This window comes from Typopeltis vanoorti, chromosome 4, assembly GCF_054136105.1.
Source record: "Typopeltis vanoorti isolate ZY-2024b chromosome 4, IOZ_Tvanoo_1.0, whole genome shotgun sequence".
NCBI classification, from domain to species: Eukaryota; Metazoa; Arthropoda; class Arachnida; order Uropygi; family Thelyphonidae; genus Typopeltis; species Typopeltis vanoorti.
Window position 1 is genome coordinate 11,682,244 of NC_143552.1, and position 20,416 is coordinate 11,702,659.

At 36.3% G+C, this 20,416-nt stretch overlaps 1 protein-coding gene across 1 annotated transcript in view; it reads right to left on the reverse strand.

Moving 5' to 3' along the window:
- Nucleotides 1-493: 493 nt before the first annotated feature.
- The window catches only part of Vkor (Vitamin-K epoxide reductase), a 124,926-nt gene continuing 105,003 nt past the window's right edge, over nucleotides 494-20,416 (reverse strand). Inside the window, exon 3 of the mRNA XM_090391638.1 lies at nucleotides 494-903. Coding sequence (XP_090247764.1) covers nucleotides 689-903 — 215 coding nt within the window. The 3' untranslated portion in view covers nucleotides 494-688. The remainder of the gene's footprint in view (nucleotides 904-20,416) is intronic.

Sequence of the window (20,416 nt, forward strand, 5' to 3'; positions counted from 1 at the left end):
ATCAAGAAATAGCTACAATTTATCTACCATATATATTACGTCCTCACATCTTATCCCACATATAGTACATCAACATCAGCTTCCAATAATAACCTCTGCGGCTTTTTTTTTTTTATTATTATTTTTATTTTTTTAACCAAATACCTTCCCATTTTCCCCCTTCCTGTGCCTCAATCACCAGAAAACATGATCTGATCATTTATCCCCAGATCTCACAACACAAATTTAAGTCAGCATCTTCACTCCCACCATTTTCTCAAGTTTCCTTACAGAAATATTTTCCAACCATAAGCATCATGAACCACCTTATCTTAGGTAAAAACACATGCTTATCTTGCTAATCTCTTCAATAAACGGTTTAATCTAGTGCTTGGCAGCAGAGATAACTTCGTCTATAGAGAAAATAAGCTTTAGCTTCATTTCAGAAATATTAATGTGTGTATATTTTGCAAATTAACTTTGTAGGCAGAAACTACTGATATAATTTTTTTTGAGAAAATTGAAATTTTTTAAAATATTTTTTTTTATTTCATTGAAAATACATATATGCAAATCTGAAATCCATCAAAATAAATATATTTATATGCATCATGTTCAAGTTTCATTTTGAGTTTAAATCTGCTGGGGGGAAAAAATCACAAGTTCTGTGCCCTTTTTTTTTTTTTCCTCCCCATCTTCTCTTTGCAGGTTATGTTTTTTTAGCTTTAGCTACATTTGTTAAGATTCTAATTTTGTAAATACTGCACAGCAGAAGAAGGGCATTAATTATATAAGTAGAGACACACACAACACAAAAATCATTAAGGACAAAGTACAGAATACATGCCAAATAAAGAGATGCCACGTTGGATACTGCTGAAAGTATTACTTGCAGTTTTGCTGTGGATGGATATGGAAATTCATCTGAAAGACAAATTTTAATGAAATCCATTGATTTATGGTGCACTGTCTTATAAAATTGACATACAGCTAGAATTGAGGTCAAATTAATGATAATACGGATAATAAGTTAAAATGTCATGTCTTAAAACATTGGTACTGACATCATCTGGTGAAGTAGCATCTCTGTTTTACAATCCATACACTGTGGGAGTACATCTCACTGTAGCATGGATGTCAGTGATTATATCTTCAAGGAGTTAAATAAGTTTTTGTGAAACCATTAGCTAGTTTTCTCAAAGCAGGCAGGAAGTAGGTTAAAAATTTATCATATCTGGTTTGTAAAGCAAGATGTATGGATTTGCTAATACTTAGTAGCATGACATTGCCAATAAAGAGTGTAGTAAACAAGAACAATTTCACACATCTATCATAAACTACAAAAATAAACTGAAACTTAGCTATGAGGATATGCAGACGTTCTTCCTGAGACTACCTGCATGCCTAAATAGACTACATCTCAGAAGTGTAAATTGCTGATGGTGTGTGTGTGTTCAGGATATAAGATGACCTGAACATCTTACAAAGCTTACTTTAGGTGGGGAGCTACTTTCAATATTTTAACTGAAGGGAAAATATCTCTGAAGAATATTCTATAAAGGACAACTTTATAGAATATTTTCTGTTTCATCTTTCTTTACTTCTGGATGTTTTCTTCAGCAAAAGGTTTCCACTTTTCTTACTTCCTTCCTTAGTCATTTCTTACCACCTTCTCTCAAGTCTCCCTTACCCCTTCTGTTCTTCTCTCCTCTCCCCTCCCACTTTAAGCTTATATCCATCTATCAAAGTTACAGGATTAATAAGGACAAATAAAACATATGCTTCCTTTGACTTGTGACATCACAACCAATAAAATAAAAGTCTATGCTATTTATCTGCACAGAAGTTTCACAAATGCATGCAAGAGAGAAGGTTTGTTGTACCTTCTACAACCTCCATCCCTTTCTTAATCCATACAAAGAATATCCTTGTAAGACTTAAAGATTATTATTATAAGAATTGCAAGATTCTAAGATTGAATTCTTACAGAATACCTCAGAGTGAATTATCCATGCCTTCAAAAGACTAGCTAAGCTTGTAGTAATAGCAACTGCAAGATGATACAGGATATTCATCTCCTCGTGTAATATAACCACTATGTCACAGAGTCCAAGCATAGTTTTTGACCACTTCAATCCTTTAATAAGTGGCGATTTACTTTTATCCCATTACATTCTAAAAGCAATTCAGATGTTCCCTGGATAGAAAACATTTCTTGTTTTCAAGAAGAAATATTAGATAGTACATTAGGCTGAACCCACTAATAATGTTTTGAGACTAGCAAATCATCTTGCTGTCACTATTCTGTCAGGTATTTCTGAACAGGGAAGGGGTCAAAATTGAGATGTGAGTGAGGAGGCACAACTATGACTTCAGAGGTATTGGATGAAATTTCCTTGTATATGTCTCAGCAAAGAATCCATTATTGAATATTCCATGTCCCTCCAAATTTCATCTTACTTTAAACAACAGTTATGAAAAGTCATGCAAATAAAGTGCATGCAGAAACATCCTAGATCCACTAAACAAATAAACATTCTCAGTATCAACTTCAACCATATTCCCGTCCATCTCCATTCAGCCAAATAACTTTCAGCCTCTTCAGTCATTACTTATTGCACCTTTTCCAATTACACACTGACTTTTCTCATTGCAAATATGGCAGTTATACATGTTTGAGCTTAAAATCTCTTCATGTTGATCTTCTTTGACTAAAAAAATCTGTATACTTCATTTCATACAGTTCATTTAGTATCTCCTTTTTATCTCATCTCTCATAATGCCACCAGCTATTTTCATTTATTTTTTTATGTTGTTAACTTAAAGACAATAAACTTTATGATTTCCTTTCTGGAGATGTTGATTTTCAGCTTCCCTAATACCAAATTGTATTATTCATTAGAACTTTCCACTGAGAAAGATAGTCAAGCTACTGTCATCCATGTGTTGTCTGATATTGTAGGAATGCTAAGCAACTATATATATCCAACTGTATAACTCATCCAACCAAGAAAATCCTTAATTTCTTGGTTGAATTAATGTTCAACCAGTATCCAGGTACTGGGTACTGAATAAATGAGGATGGGTTGGCAATTTGGGATTTAGGCTGGCCAAACTGTATTCTTATTGGCTTAAACCATAATATAAAATGATAGTACAACAATAGAGTTTCATGATGGCTGGGCAATAACTCAACTGTTTTCATCAGGGAACCAGGTACAAAAAGTCAGCTAACTGAACAAATTCCAACTCCACATCAGCAGAGTTCAAGACTGGCACCAACATAGAAAGCATCAATGGAAAAGAAACTGAACTAAAAGAAGAACTGAATAAGCACAGAGTGACATGCTAAGATATATTTATTCAGTCAGGTATTTATTCTGCTGTCAGGTTCAGCAAAAGTTTGCTGAACCAATTGGCACTTCTTTTGTATCTCTCTGATTTCCCTCCCCCTACAGTCACCCACCCATTGTTGAGTTTTTAGATGCAGTAGTTATTTGGGTTTACTTTATCTCCAATGAATGTCAGTTTAATGTGATAAAGCATAAATATACCATGTTGATGGAACTGTACTCCATCCTTGGAAAATGAGCAAGTGTAGTTAGCAGGGAAGTCAGAACTAGATTTTTTTGCTTGGAGAGTAGTGAATGAGTGGAATAAGTTGTCAGAGTGTGTTGTGGGAACCATTACTGTGAATGTGTTCAAAGAAAACTATGACAGATACTGCATGAATGTCCATGTTTAGGGTTTCCTTGATGAGTTTAAGGACTCCATGGATCTGCACATAATACATGTTACCAAAATAAAGAAGACAAAACAAGCGAGATCTTTCAAAGAAACAAATACAAGACGTTATATTAAAGCAAGAATGATTAGGGAAAAAGGAGAAGTAACTATAGTATTCAACACTGAATATGGGAATAATCTTCTCAAATGGCATGCAATATCAAGTAGTGATGTGGGCAAATATCAGAATGAGGAACTGGACAATGAAATTTATTTGCATCTATGGTCCCACATAATGTTCTACTAAGGAAAAAGAAGAGAAATTTTTCGAGTCATTAGAGAAGACAGCTGATAATGAAAGAGGAAAAGTTTGTCCTTGTTATAGATCTAATGAACAGAGTAAGAAAAGATTAACATATAGAAATATCTTGGGAAAACTTGGAGAAAAGCACAAAGCTAATAATAATGGTAAATGCCTGCTGGATTTCTGTTCAGGACATAGACTAGTTATTACTAACAGTTATTACCACATTTCAACATAAAAATGTACACAAATTCCCATGGAAAGAAGGCTTAAGAAATAAGAAAAGTCTCATTGACTGTGTTATAGTTGATAGTGATGTTTCCACACTAGTCCAAGACACAAGAAGATACAGAACAGAAGATTGGAAATTCAAAGATCACCATTTAGTTTTCAGCAGGATAAAATTGAATTTCATATTGAGAGAAATGAAATTTCATTTCAAGAGTGTGTAAGAAAAGTTTAAAACAAATCAAAAAAATTAAAACAATATCAATTACCTCTGAAATTGTTTTAATTTTTTTGATTTGTTTAACCTTATACTCAAAATACACAAACATTATTCAAGAAAAAAATGAAATGGTTTGAAAACAAGAACCAAACCTTGTAGATTGTACCAATCTCCAAGGTTTATAGTTTACATGTGACCCTGAAGAAAACACTGAATCAGCCAGAGAGGCAAGGGATAGAAAAATCTGAACTTCATGGTGGACTCAGGAAGTTAAAGAAGCAGTACAGGAAAAATAAATAAATAAAGCATATCAAAAGTTCATGGCAAGTAAGTCGGTTTCTGCTCTTCAAGAATACAGAGAAAAATGTAAGAAAGTGTTCTGTGTTAAACTAGCTAAACAAAAGTTATGTGAAGACTGGTGAACAGTTAGAAAATAAATATTAGGAAGGTTGCAAAATATCCTAGTACTGTAGTTATTGAAAAAGCTTTAAAAAAAAGGAGGAAAGAGTATTGTTTTCAAATTCCTTTAAAAAGTAATTATTCCAAACACCCAGAATATCTTTATCTTCAGTTTTCAACTGAAGATAAAGATATTCTAGGTGTCTGGAGTAATTACTTTGAAAGACTGCTAAATGAAAACAAGCAGTGACAGTAGTGGTAGAAAACACTCGATAGGAATCTAAAAGGCAAGCTTAGGTGTCGAATGTTATTCATAACTTATTTTGATGGTATTACTAATACTAAACAAACTCATTTATCAAAATGATGTTTATTAACTGGCTTATATATATATCGCTGAATTTCAAACTAGCATCTTCAGAGCACGAAACTGCATGATATACAGGGTGTTCGGGATAAATTTGACATATTTATAATTAATTATATTTTTCCGTAAGTTACATGTATTAATACACACTTCTCTTCATTTAAAAGTTTGGACCCTTCTTCATTCATATACAAGATGTCAGAAAGGATGGATAGCTGGAACCCACCTGAATCATGGAAGAGAATAACTTGTATCATGATGATTCGTGCCCCGCCATCAAAATAAGGATATTATGACTGCTGCCCAATGCTCCCTGAATACAGTAAAAACAATCAGGCATGAACTAGAGACTTGCAATGGTGACTGCGAGGATGTAGCAAGAAGAAAGATCCCTAGCAGACGATCTGATTGCGTTCGTACAGCAGAATTCCTCGCAAATCTGCAGGAACAGGTGTTGAAGAACCCTGGCATTGGAATTCGGGCTTTGTTCGTGGAGTTGCTAACTGTAGTCAAGCCCTGGATAACAAGGGTAGCCAATGGTAGGCCGTATGTATGGCAGCAGGATTCGGCCCCTTGCCACACCTCTGGGAAAAGTCAAAAATGGTTGTCTGAAAATTTCTACGACTTCACCAGTCCAAATGTTTGGCCTCCAAACTCCCCAGACCTTAACCCCATGGATTATTTTGTATGGGGCGCAGTTGAAAAAGACACCAATCGCACTTCCAGTAATACAAAAGCCCAGTTAATGGATAAAATTAAAACAGTTTTTGCGGCCCTTCCCAGGGAGACTGTAGCATCAGCTTGTTCGAGGTTCCGAAGCAGAATTGAAGCTGTGATCGATGCTAATGGTGGTTATTTTGAGTAAATCTTGTTGATAGTATTGTAATTAACTCTGCCTGTAATGTTTTTTTGTCAATTCATTAAATTTAATAGATACAAAGAAGATTTTCTTTTTCCTTACGAAACTGTCAAATTTATCCCGAACACCCTGTAGTTTACATGTGACAATGAATAAGTAAAACAAATCAAACTCTAATGGACAAAAGTTCTAATTGGCCACCCTCTAATGTTGTAAAAAAAAAGAAGTATTATGGTTATGTAGGAGTTGATCTTAAGATAACAATCTCCCAAAGTTTTGACAAATTAACACACAATACTTGTTCAGGTTAGGAGAATTCTGTTAACTTCCATTCGTTAAAATACATTCGTTACCATTATTATGGCAAGTCAGGACCAGCAGACCGTGCTTTGGGCATTCCTTCACACAGAATTAGAAGAAAACCAATGTGCTATTTAGAAGTCATTACAGGTCAAAAAGGTTAATTTTTAGAGTCTGCCATGCTACGAAGAATTTTCATAACCTGAAAAGTATGGGTGCATTAATTTGTAAAAAAAATTGGGAGACTGTTCTTAACATCAATTCCCATACAGCTGTAATACATCTTTTTTTTTTCTTCTTATATATTAGAGGGTGCCAAATGAGGACTTTAGATATTTCATTACAATTTTAATTGTTTCAATTACTAATTGTCGTGTGTAAATTATGACATACTCTTTTGTGCTTTAAAATCTAGTGAAATATAAGCCAATTAATAAACATCTTTTTTTATATATTAGTTTGTTTAGTATTGTTAATAACATTAAAATAAGTTATGCATACTCAATAGGAATGTAATTTATTTATTTTTTTTTTTTTTTTTTTTTTTTTTAACGGCATCTACTGCATAATTTAGAAGGCCTGGTCTGAAGGTCAAATTCCATATGATTGGAGTATATCTCATCTATAAAAAGGGAAATAAACCTGAATGTGAGAATTAGAGAGGAATTTTTCTACCAAATGTTTCCTGGTAAGATTTATTCAATCTCAATATTACAAAAATACTAAGACTGAACGCCTGTTAATTATCAAGGGTGTTAGAAGTTACTGTAGTAAATTTTATGTAATACTAACAAAGACCAAATAGCATTCGGAACTAGAACCAGATGAACAGTGCAGAAGTAAGTGTGGTGAATGGAGCAGATTTTACTAAGATGGTTTGTTGTCAGGAACGTAATATGTATGAGTAGATGAATGTGGCAGATATGTTTAATTAGAGACTGAATACGAGAAGAGAGAGAGAAAAAAAAATGAGGGTCAGCAGAAAGTGTGATATTTTAATGCACTGCAGCGATTTTGAAAGTTGAAAACAAGAAGTAAAGAATCCAACAGGCTTTAGGTTCAAATTCTGCTGTGGGCATGGATGTCTGATTGTCTTAAGGTGGGAGATGAATGTCATTGGCTGGTATGAGACCACTACCCTTCTTGCTAGCCTGAATTGCAAGTTGGCCTAGTGCTTAACGTATCCACTCTCCAGTTGAAAGGCTGTGGGTTCAAATCCCACTGTGGGCATGGATGTTTGTGAGTGTCTATGAAAATGCTAGTGGTGGTCGACAGTAGATGGCATTGGTGTAGGTGACAAAAGTAGTGATAAAAAAAGTTGTATTTGGTGGTAGAGATGGACAATTGTGGAGTAGGTATCCTCTCTCGATGACTCTCTGGAGGTGTCATGTAATAATAATTATTGGAAACCTGAAGTGGCTTGAAAAAGTTCCATGTTTGGTCTCTAGAGCAGGGTTTCTGGACTACCATATATTATCGCGTATAACGCGATCCACGTATAATGCGAACTAGAAATTTTGTTTGAAAACTAGCCCTAAAATGCCATGTCCACGTATAATGCGATCTGTTAATCTTGTTCCATAACACTATAAATAATACAATACGAATTAACGAAAGAAATATTTATTTTAAAACAAAATGTCAAAATCCTTTAAATTCTTCATCTTTTGAGTCGTCAAACATTTTATTTATAAATTCATCTCTAGGGATTGCGTCATCAGTGTAGCAGTTGTCGTCATCGTCTTCATGCTCTCCAATTTGTTGTGCGTCATCCTCGCTTTTATATATGACAAGAACTTCGGATCCATCCATTGAATTACTTATTCCACATTTAAGAAATGAGCGTTGAATCATTTCAGATGGTATCGAATCCCATGCTTCTTTAACCCAGCTGGTGACTAGGGTGATCTCAGGCTTCTGAAATGAAAATTTCCACCCTTTATCATCTTCACCAAACCAGATGACATCCATTCTCTCCATTTTTCACATAAGTGATCTTTAAATGGCTTATTCAAGCTGACATCAAGCGGCTGCAAAACAGAAGTTAGACCACCCGGTATGACTGTTAGGTCTGTACGTAGCTCACGTGCTTTCTCTTTGCTTGCCTCTGTTAAATGCGCCCGGAACATATCCCAGACTAGCATGCTTTGTTGACGTAGCAAGCTACCTGGACGTATGTTCCATACTTGATCCAGCCACAATTGTACACCTTCTTCATCCATCCAACCTTTCTGATTGGCACGAACAATTACACCTGGTGGAAATTTCATATGCTTCGGAATTTTCTTCCTTTTAAATATCACTGTTGGCTTTAATTTGGTTCTGTCTGCCATGCATGCTAGAACAACGGTAAAATGAGTTTTTTTTCATGTCCTGTTGTTTTTATGAAGACACCCTTTTCACCAACTGAGTTTACTGTTCGAATCCCAGGCATATCAAACTACATGGGCGTCTCATCCATATTGCCAATTTGGGAAAGTTCATATCCGCGACACTTCCGTAATTTTATGATAAATTTATGGAAGGATTGCACTTTTTCTTCAAGCTGCTTTGGTAACTTCTGCGCAATTTTTGTTCAGTGTCGTAATGCTTTGCATTCCATAAATCTGTTGCACCACCCAGGCGAAGCAAGAAAAGATGAAATACCTGGTGTGTCCTTGAATTTACCATTCTTGAGTTGTAGAGCTCGAAAACAAATTGCATTTCTTGTTACTATAATGGCATCTTGTCATTGCATCAAAATCCATTCATTTAGCTCTTCTTCGAGTTCTGGAAAGGATGCTACATCTCCACGATGGGCACGTTTCATTTTGGGGATTTTTTCAAGACTGTCTTTTTGCTTATGCCAAAGTCTAATATTACTCTCTGCTACATCAAATTCTCTCATAGCAACACTGTTATGTTCTTCTGCAAACTGCACGATGCGCAATTTAAATCCTGCTTCAAAAGATGAACGTGTACGTTTCTGTTGGCTCATTTTCAGGCTAGGTTTGTTTAACAAATAATATTTAAAATGAACTGTGGTTAAACTGATATACCTAACTGTGCTCTATCATTCAGCAACGGAGAGCGCATGCGCAGATACGATGCGCGCTTGGTCGCCAAATGCGAGTGGGTCAAGAAGATTTGGTTGCATAGGCATTAGGTAGTATATATTGTGTGTGCAAGTCTAATAAGATGTTATATTTTTTAGGATCCGCATATAATGCGAACTACTAACTTTAAGTAGTATTTTTTACCATAAATTTTTCGCATTATACGCGATAATATACGGTATGTAAAATTGATAAAATAGAAAAAAAAAATCCTTATCCCATCCACAGGTACAAAATGTATTATAGGTTTGCAATAACCTTTCATTGGTGGGAGCAACATAAAACTGGACAAAAGGCAGTGATTAGTATAAGACTGAGAATGATAGCGAGAATAGTGAGAGAATACAAGTGCAGAAAATATGACTGTGGATACGGAAATGACTGAAAAAGTAAAAGTGAGTATAAATGGAGAAACAGAAGTGAGCCTGACTGACAGTGCAAGAACAGAAGAAGGCATGATTGATGGAGCAAAAGCAAGACAACTGCTAGAATGCAGGTACTGAAGAATGAGATGCATATGCCTCATGTCAAAGACCAAAATGATTGTGAATGGAGTTGAGAATGCATTGGACAGGGAGAGAGAGAGAGAAAAAGACAGTATAAAGAGAGTGGATTGTTAAAGTAGTAAATGCATGTAGGGGGGGGGGGGGATGGTCAGCATGAGAATGGAACAGCCTGTAATACATGGAAAGGAGATATATGGGAGAAGTCACAGGTGAGAGATGGGATGGGTAAGACTGGTTATAGAAATGAATTGCTATGCTTATTTATGAGCATCCAGAGTATCAGAAATAAGGGAGATGAAATTGTTGTGATGACTGAGTTTATTTGCCCAGAAATAGTTGGAATAAGTGAAGCATAGTTGGATGAGAATATTCTGACAAGAATAGAAACAAAAGGATATGATGTTTTTCGTGCAGATAGGAAGGGAAAAAAACAGAGGGGGGGAGTGCTGCTGATGATAGAGGAATTATGTCAACACAAGGTTGAGATATGAGGGAGAAAGTGGCAGTAGTTTTGAAGCAGTATGATGTAAGGTGGATAGAATATTTGCTTGAATGTTGCTACAGGGCATGGAATGAGGAGACAAGAATGTATAGGCAACTTGGCTTAGTGAGCAAGCAAAGGGTGATCATTATATGTGAGTGATCAGGGAATAAGGAGAATGAATTTGAGTTCTTAAGGACAACTATCTTAGGTAATATATAACAGACGGCACATAAAAATTGAGTCTAATTAGATCTGGTTATATCATCAGAGGATGTGATTGTGAATGGTGGCTGATCTTCCAGTTGGTGAGAGTAGCCATGAAGTCATCACATATGACTGGTTGTGGACGGTCATATGAGAACCTCTGTGAAAAAGGAATATATGTGGAACTACAAGGATGGTGATTACGAAAGCTTAGGAGACAACTGAGAACGATGAGGGGGGTAACTAGAAAGTTCCGATAAACGTCTAGAACAAAACTGTTTTTTCAGTAAACACCATTTCTTTTAGGATATATATATAGAAGACATAAAATTAATTAATTTTTGTTCTAGTTCTTTATCAGAACTTTCCGAATTCCCCTCATCAAGCATGGACAGAAGACTTGAGTGAAAAAAGACATATACATACTGCTTGGGCACTGATCAAGAACTATTTAACAGCAGCAATATCTGAGGAGTTTTTTTAATATTGCTCCCGTCCACGAATGGTTATTTGCAAACCTGTAGTACATTTTGTACTATGGGTAGGCTAAGGAACTTTATTTTAATTTATTTTTTATCATATATATATATATATAAATTTTTTTTTTTTTTGCATTTTTAATTTGTTTTTCACGTGATCCTTTTCATGGACCAAACATGGAACTTTTCAAGCCACAGCAGGCCAATCACAAACATCCATGCCCACAGTGGAATTCTAAGCTGCACGTTGTTGGTTGGAGAACAGGTATTATTATTAAGAGAGACCTCCAGGTAGTCAAGGACTCATCGAAGGAGGCCACATACTACACGCACCAGCTATCATACATATTCTTGAATTCATTCACACTGATTGCACTCGCAACATCTAGTGGCAATCCATTCCAATCACGTACCACTATATGAGAGAAAAATCTAGCCCTCGCCCCTTCTTAGCGTCATTCATTCTCAGTTCCCAAAGATGCCCTCTTTCCTTTCCCCACCCTCCATAAATTGAAAAATTCCATCAATTAAAATCCTGCATGACCGTTTCAGAAGTTTGTGTCTCAATCATATCACCCCTCTTCCTCCTGTTTGCTAGTGTCTGCAGTCTACAAATTCTCAATCTGTGTTCATAATAGTATTCCACAATCCTGATATCATTTTTTAACACTCTCCTTTGAACTCTCTCCAATACATCAGAATCACAACAGAAAATAGGAGACCAAACCTGAGCACAATAGTCCAAGTGAGGTCTTATCAAGGCCTTGTAAAGAGGCAAAATGAGATCATTATCTTTACCTCTGAACGTTTCAGCAATGCAATTATTTTTTGAATTGTATTTGCAATCTTTGCTACGTGTCCCCTGAACTTCAACTTCCTATCTACTAACACTCCAAGATCCCTAGCCTCATCAGTTTTTTCAAGCATAATCCCACCAATATAACATAACATTGGATATCTAATCGCTCCAAAGTGAAGGAACTGATTTTATATTTACTGATATTGAAACGACATCCATTTTCTCATGCCACAATTCCAGCCTATTGAAATAATTTTGCAAGTACTGCTTATCAGCAGCATTCCTGATTACCCTATCTATTTTTGAATCATCAGCAAATAGCTGTATGTTGCTTGTTAAATCCTTCCAATATCATTAATGTACAGATTGAATAACAGTGGACCAAGCACTGATCCTTGTGGTACACCACTGGTTACCTTAAATCTTTCAGACTCACATCATCCATATAACTTTTTGATATCAGTCATTCAGCCTCTTATCCACGCTAATATTCTATAATCCAAACCTATATTCTCCAATTTATGCAACATTCTACCACGCTGTATTCTGTCAAAAGCCTTAGCAAAATCCAAAAGTATCATGGTAAATCCATTCTCTTGTCTAGTTCAATGGTAACATTGTTATAGAATGTGAGCAAGTTATAGAATGTTAAATTGTGAATGAAGAATTTTATGATTTATTAATACTTCTTTAACATATATTGTATTTCCTGAGCTAAGTTTGCTCCTGTGTAAATTGTAAATTAAACACTTACTGTTAAATTTTTATTGAAATAATAATTGTAATTTTTTTTAGTTATTTATTCTGTATAAATTCCTTATATAACTTGTAAATATATCCTAAATGAATTGTAATATATGTTTTGTATTATTGTAAATGAAAGAGAAAGTAAATTTAAGCAATTCTGCTAATGAGATTTGATTGGTCACTGTCAAGGAAACGGAATTATTTTTAGGTAGCGCATGATTAGAGTGTGGAGTACTATATACAAAGGGAGAAGCCAGTTGTTATGAGCTGAACTGGTCAGAAGAACCGAATTTTGGCGGGAAAGAGAAGAACAGAGTTAATTCGAAAACAAAAGTAAGATATAGGAAGAAGCATAGAGAGAGAGCATAGAGTGAGGTAGCAAATGGCAGAGGGGGAATTATTTATATATGCCGTAAATTGACTAGGAAGGACCGGGAATTAATAGGCATTTCGAATTATTTCTATGGGAGTTCTGATACTACGATAAATTCCAAATGTTTAGTGGAAGAATAGTGCAGAACTGAAGTTGATACATAGAAGACAGTAAGGAATTAGTAGATAACTTAAACCAAGTGCATCAAGATTTGTGTATTTCTGTGTCTACAGTCCAGTTATTATAGTGGAAGACTTGCTTTGAATTGTGTTGGCATTAAGTAAAAGTCAACCAGAATTTCAAATGTGCCTATGCGACTTTTTGATGTGTAGAAGAAGTAACCTTGTAAGAGTTGCCCTTTCTATAACCTGTGAAGTTATAACTGTTAACTCCGTCAGATATATTTTGACTAGATACATTTTGGCTATGGTGTTATATCAATTAATGGTTGGATGTAAGATGTACTGAAGTACTTTCCCCTTGAAATAATCAGTGTTATGTTGTTCTAATAAGTGTTAGCTGACTGAGAAAGAATATAGTGTAGCCTGTCATAAAATCAGTTATTGTAACATTATTCTACTTGATTGACTGAGCATAAAGAACTGAAAAGTGAATGTTTGATGGTTAATGGATTGTAATTATTCTGAACACATTAAACTGAGCTAATATATTTGTAATATGACTCATCTAATTCGATAGAGAGAACTATGTGAAAGAAATACTAATGCTTTAAGAATTAAGAAGTGTTAACATTAGTCGTGATCCTCAAACTTAATTGAGAAGTTATTAATGTCTGAATGTGAATTCTTGTAATTTTTCAATTGAATAACTTTTGCAGATAGTTATACTTGAATGTGTATGTTGTACTATTCCACATTAAATGTTTTCTTTTGTTGAGTTAAACTTGGTGATTTTCTTTCATTGCACCGCTCAAAAAATTAATCGGACCTTTGCAGAAGCCTTAAGAGCTATTAATAACCTCGGCCTGAAGATAAAATGATAATATAAGTATAGTTGATGATTGATTCCTCTATATTATTTAGACTAATCTGAATATAAGGTGACACAGTCTAATATAAATTTCTTTATATTCAGATGAGCATCAACCAACAACTAATGAATAAAAACGGAATCTAAAGAGGTAAAGATAAGATTAACAAACCAACAAAAATGGAACAGTCGGTTAGGTAGGACGTTCCAACAGTAACATTGTGATAGAATGTGAGCAAGTTGCTAAAACGTGACCTTCCCTTAATAAACCCATGTTGCTCATTGCAAAGTAGAGATTCACTGTCAACCCATTTCTGAATGCACGTCCTAACCATTTTTCCAAAATCTTCAACCACCATTCCTGAGATACTAATTGGTCGATAGTTGGATACATCGGTCTTTGCACCACCCTTGTGCAATGGAATTACCATGCATTCTTTCTGGAATCTTCCCTGTTCTGAGACTCATTAAACAGTCTGGTCAAAGGAAGAGCCAGTTCAGCTGAACACTCATTTAGTACATGTGCTGATATCCCAAATACCTGAGCTTCTTTATCCAGTGAAGAGGTAGTAGTGAGCTTAATATCACGCACACCAGGATGATAGCTTTTAACAAAATGGGCATTCATTAGATGAACAACCTCTTCTGCATCTGTAACCCCTCACGCCGTATGCATTTAGAAGAGTTCGTTTTTATATTCATTTTTGATTTACTTGCAGCATATTCACAGAATTCTTGTGGGGTTGTCTTCTGCATGCAGGGCCAGTTTCTTTTCATACTCAGACTTTGCTTTCTATTCAACACTTGCGACTATTCTAGCCTGCTGCTTAAAATTTTCATAATGCACACTGTCCTTATGCATATGGTATTCCTTCTACATCATCCTTTTCTTATGAATCTCTTGCTTAATAAGATTACACACCCATTCGACTCCTACCCTATTTATTCTTCGAACTCTGGGGACACATTCTGGTATTGCATCACTTAAGTATTTTTTAAATGTTTCCCATGCACTATCGATATTCTTCCCATTAATCAACCAATCTGTAAACTTTTCTAAATGGAACATGCGGTCACTTCCCAAGTGAGTACGGCATGATCACTGTCACCAACTGGAGGCAAAACAGTTACGTCTTTAACTGAAACACCCTCTGACACTATAATCAAATCTAACACTTTTTGACCTCGAGTTCCTTCTGTCACATGCTACTTGAGGAAGTGGTCCCACAATGGCTCGATAAATGCATTTTCGTTTTTCTTGTGGGATTCTACTGCTACCCAATCAATATTTGGATAATTAAAGTCTCCCATTATGATTACTCTTTTCGCATTCATCTTGTCTGTTTGGTGATGCATTTCTTCATCACTAGCAACTGATCCACCAGATCTGTAACAACATGCTAACCACTTGGCCAACCAGGCCAGCAAGTGTATTCCAAAAGTGAAAAAGCTAAATAAGGTAGGAGCAAAATAGATAAATAAAGAGCTTAAGAGCAATATCCAGGAAAAGAAGGCACTGCTAATATTGACTGGAATGAAGAGAGAGCATCGGTGAATAAGGAGAATTAATTCACCATCAGTCCCTCCTCCATCAATATCCCTCTACACTCACTCCAGCTTCTCCCTTCATGAGGATGACATAGATGACATAGATGACATAGATTAATGGCACCATATGGAAATTGATATGTGGCAAGTAGAAAGTAGAAATTGAAACAGAATCAGGAAATAAGGAGAATGAATTCAAGTTCTTAAGGGAGAAATATCTTACACAATATGTAACAGAGGACATGAAATGAATGTTGATAATTATCAGTTGCATGAAGAGTACAAAGAGCAGGCTGGGAAGATGAAATCCTAATAGTTCTTTTGATATGTGGCAAGTAGAAGAATGACAATGGGAGAATGAAGTTAGTTGATAATAGCAGACTGGTAAATGATTCATTGGATATAATTGAAGTATTCAATGAGCACTTTATCAGTGTACTTCATCCTCATGAAGGAGAAGCTGGAGAGTAGAGGGTATGGTGAAAGAGGGACTGATGGTAAATGAGCAGCAAGTATATGAGGAATTAAGTAAAGTTCATGTTAATTAGGACTCGACAAAAGATCACCTTGAAGGAAGGCTCCAAGGAATTAATGGCACCATTGGAAGAAATATTATTACACTTCAAAAATGGTGGTGGAGGGGGGGGGGGATAACACTGAGGTTACAAATTATAGGCCAACCTGTATATTAGAAGTTGTTAGGGTGTTAGAGAGGTTGGTGAGGACCAGATTCAGAACTGGGTTGAATAATACACTGGTGTCCAAAATCAAAGGATGAACTACATTTTTACCTGTATATAAAAAAAAAAATTCATGATTTACAGTCAACTGTGGACATAAATTTATTGCCAAGCATAGTAATAAATTATATACAAAAAATGTGTTATAAATTTCGTACAAATTAAATTATAATACATTTTTGGCAAAAGGTACAAATTTCCTGAGGACATATATGAGGAATTAATGTATAGTGCTTACAGAAAACTATGTGAAGAGATATTTCAGTATGGAACATATCCACCCTGAACTGTGATGCAGCTCTCACAATGTTACACCATACTTAGCACCACATGATTCAGGAGTTCTTGAGGCAAACTGGCACACTCTCCCCTTCAGAGCAAGGATAAAGCCTTGTTTGTTTTCTGGAGGGGAATTTCGAGCAGCAATTATATATCCCTATTGCATCCCAAATGTGTTCTATGGAGATTGAGATCTGGTGTCTGAGTAATAATCTTGGTCTCCAGAAGTATCTCGTTTATGATGTGGTGTGGTGTATTGTCATCCATAAAAATGAATTCTTTGCTTACAGCAGCACAGAACAATTGAACATGACGTTGAAGAACTTAGTAGCCAGTATCGTTCACCAGTCACAGTCCCTTTTTCCAGTACTTGTAGCTCGGTGCATCCATTAAGCATAATGCCCCCCCCCCACACACACACACACCATAACTCCAGCACCGCCATATCTATCCCTTACAAAAACAATTCTTATGATGATAAGCAGTACCACTTTCACACCTAATCAGGTGTCATCTAGAATCAGAGGAAAGACTGAAACGACTCATCTGTAAAGAGTACATTAGTCCATGTAGGCCAACTTGTCGCAGACATCTTGCCACAGTTTGTCAAGATATCTGCATACCTATACTTGAATGGAGCTGACCTGCTGTGGTGTGTTGATTAAGTTTTGCAGTTATAACCAAAAATCTGACTTCATGCTCTGTGGTAAAATGAAGGCGACCTCTTAGCAAACATCTGAAACACAATCCATTGGTTTGAAACTCTGCCCAGAGCCTGAATACAATGCTATGCAAGATTCAGTGAACCATTCTGGCAATATCAATAATTCTGCAGCCTTCTTCAAGCTTTCCGATAATTCTTCCCCACATGAAAAATTGTCTAGATGATGATGTCTGAGACATTACAAGACATCCGAGTTTGCAACTTTATTCCTTCACGAAAAGCACTTCCTTCAAACACAATTCACTTAGCAAAGCCTTTTATCCTATTGAGTGCTACCATGTGACCCCTTTGTGCACCTTTTGCGAGACCCTTCGACACTTCTGAGCATGTCAGAAGAAGACGAATCCATTCCAATAATAGAGTAATCAATGTGTTTCGTGGGATGAGTGTTTATTATTATACGTCAGAAAATTAGCTTTTCTTTTATGAAAATTCTAGTTCTTAAAGTGGTACCTATTTTGCTCGTACAACAGTTGGAAATTTTACGTATAAACCATGTGATTTTGCATGTTGGTGACCAATTCATACATCCTTTATTTCTTTTATTTCTTTCTCCCCTTCAGCATGAATTGACTATTCTTGGCAATCTGCTAAACTCAGTTATGTGAAGTGTGGACATGCAATACCTGCTTTCTACTCAAAAGCCACAAACTGATTTGTCTGAATTTGCAGTTGTAATCTTAAGAAATAGTGTTCATCCTTAGGTTTTGGACACCAGTGTAGCAGTATCTCTATAGTGGTCAGCACTCATTTGTTAGGAGGATGTCATGCTTTAGCAATCTGCTTATGTATCCCAACAAGGTGACAAATTAATTTGATAAAGAAGATGCACATACAGTGGTGTATACTTGGATTTTTCAAAGGCCTTTGACAGATTGCCATATGACAAGCTGGTAGCTAAACTGAAACAGGTGGGATTGGATTACAAACTAGTGAGTTGGATAGCTGACTGGCTGTCAGACAGGTATCAGCAGGTGGTGTATGGAGGAGTGGTATCCTAAAAGAAGGCCACTAGTGAGTGTTATAGGGATCTGTTTGGGGCCATTATATGTGACTTGTATGTTAATGATATTGGGACTGGCTTAACTTGATATATGCAGCTGTTTGCTGATGATGCAAAGTTGGGAAGAATTATGAGAAGCAGAACAGATATTGTGGCCTTACAGGAGTATCTAAACAGACTGAGTGGAGCTATCAGTTTAATATTGCAAAGTCTTGAAATTTCGTACTCAAAGTTGAGATGCAAGCTGTACAAATCTTGCTTGAGTTATCTGGGAGTGACAGTGGACAGAGACCTGAAGTTTAGGGATCACAATGTTAAAATGGTAAGCACATCACAAGGGATTGTGGCCATAATGAGGAGGATACTGACATTCAGAAGCAAAGGGGTTATGGTTCCTTTGTATAAGGCTGGCTTTGATCAGGCCTCATATGGACTACTATGTTCAAATTTGACTGCTTGGTTTTCACAGGGATAAGGATGTACTGGAGAGGATCCAGAGAAGATTCACTAAGCCAGTGTCAGGTTATGGAATGCTGGATAAGAGGAGAGAATGAGGGAATGCAGCTTGTAGACCACTCTGAAAAGAAGGACAGGGGGATATGAGTGAAACATAAGTTGGTGAGGGGACTGTTACCATATGAATGCAAAGGAGATTTTTCAGAGTAGACTGGGACAAGGGTAGAACAAGAGGCCACTCATGGAAACTGTATAAGGAGGATGTGAGCAAAGGGAATGAGAAGCAGATTCTTTGCATGGAGAGCGATTGGTGATTGGAATGCACTGACTGAAAGTCAAGTGAATGTGGAAACTAGTTTCCACATTCACCGCACTTTCACCACACGAATTTAAGGCATGGTTTAATGATTTTTTTTTTTTAGCATGATAGTGTGTAGACATCCCACAATAAGACCTTCCACAAATGGAGATCAGACATTAATAATAAGAATAATATAACAAGAGTGCATGTTATCTCTGTGGTTATTCATCATTAGATGGAATATCAGCTCGGGTGTTGCGTGAATGTGCAAAGGAATTGTCAACGGATCTTACTTGGTTATTTAACTTAAGTTTGAACTATGGTATGGTCCCTAGGGAGTGGAAGGAAGGCAAAGTAGTTGCTCTGCATAAAGGCGGCTCTAAAACTGTGGTAATTAATTACAGACCAATTACCATCTCAGGGAGTGGTGGTAAAAGTATTGGAAAGGTTGGTTAAAGACAAAATTCAAGAATGGGTGGATCAGGATATGATACTCTGTAGGGGGGCCAACATAGTTTTGTTAAAGATCGATCCTGCCTTAGCAATCTATTAACTTTTTATAATAGAATGACATCTGAGTTGGACAAAGGAAATGGCTACACAGTGGTACTTCTGGATTTTGCTAAGGCGTTTGACAGGATACCCCATGGAATACTGTTGTGCAAATTGGAGTGGATGGGGATGGATACTAAACTGGTGATATGGATAGGAGAATGGCTCAGGGAGAGATACCAGAAGGTGGTGTATAGAGGAGCAGAGCCCAGGATGAGGCAGGTGACCAGTGGTGTGCCTCGGGACTCTGTGCTTGGGCCATTGTTTAATTTGTACATAAATGATATAGGAAATGGCTTAAAGGGAGATATTCAGTTGTTTTCTGATGATGCAAAGTTGGGTAGCGCAATAAAAAATCAAGCTGATGTTGAGTTTGCAGGATGATTTAAATAAGCTGGCAAAATGGGCAAAAGGTTATGGATGTCAGTTCAATGTGGAAAAAGTGTAAATGCATTTGCATTTACACATTTATGCATTTTGGGATTAAAAGATTACCAGCTGTGTACTACATCGATGGAACGATACTCCAAGAGATTGATGAGACTAGAGACTTAGGGGCCAACATGGGGGTGTTGGCCCCTTGAGTGGTGTTGGTGGATAGGGAAATGAAGTTCAGGGGACACATTGCTAAGGTGTCCAAGACTGCACATAGGATTACTTGGTTATTGAGGAACACACTAACATTCAGAGATAAAGAGGTTATTATTCTCCTTCATAAAGCGTTGATACTGAGCACAGTAATCCACATTTGGAT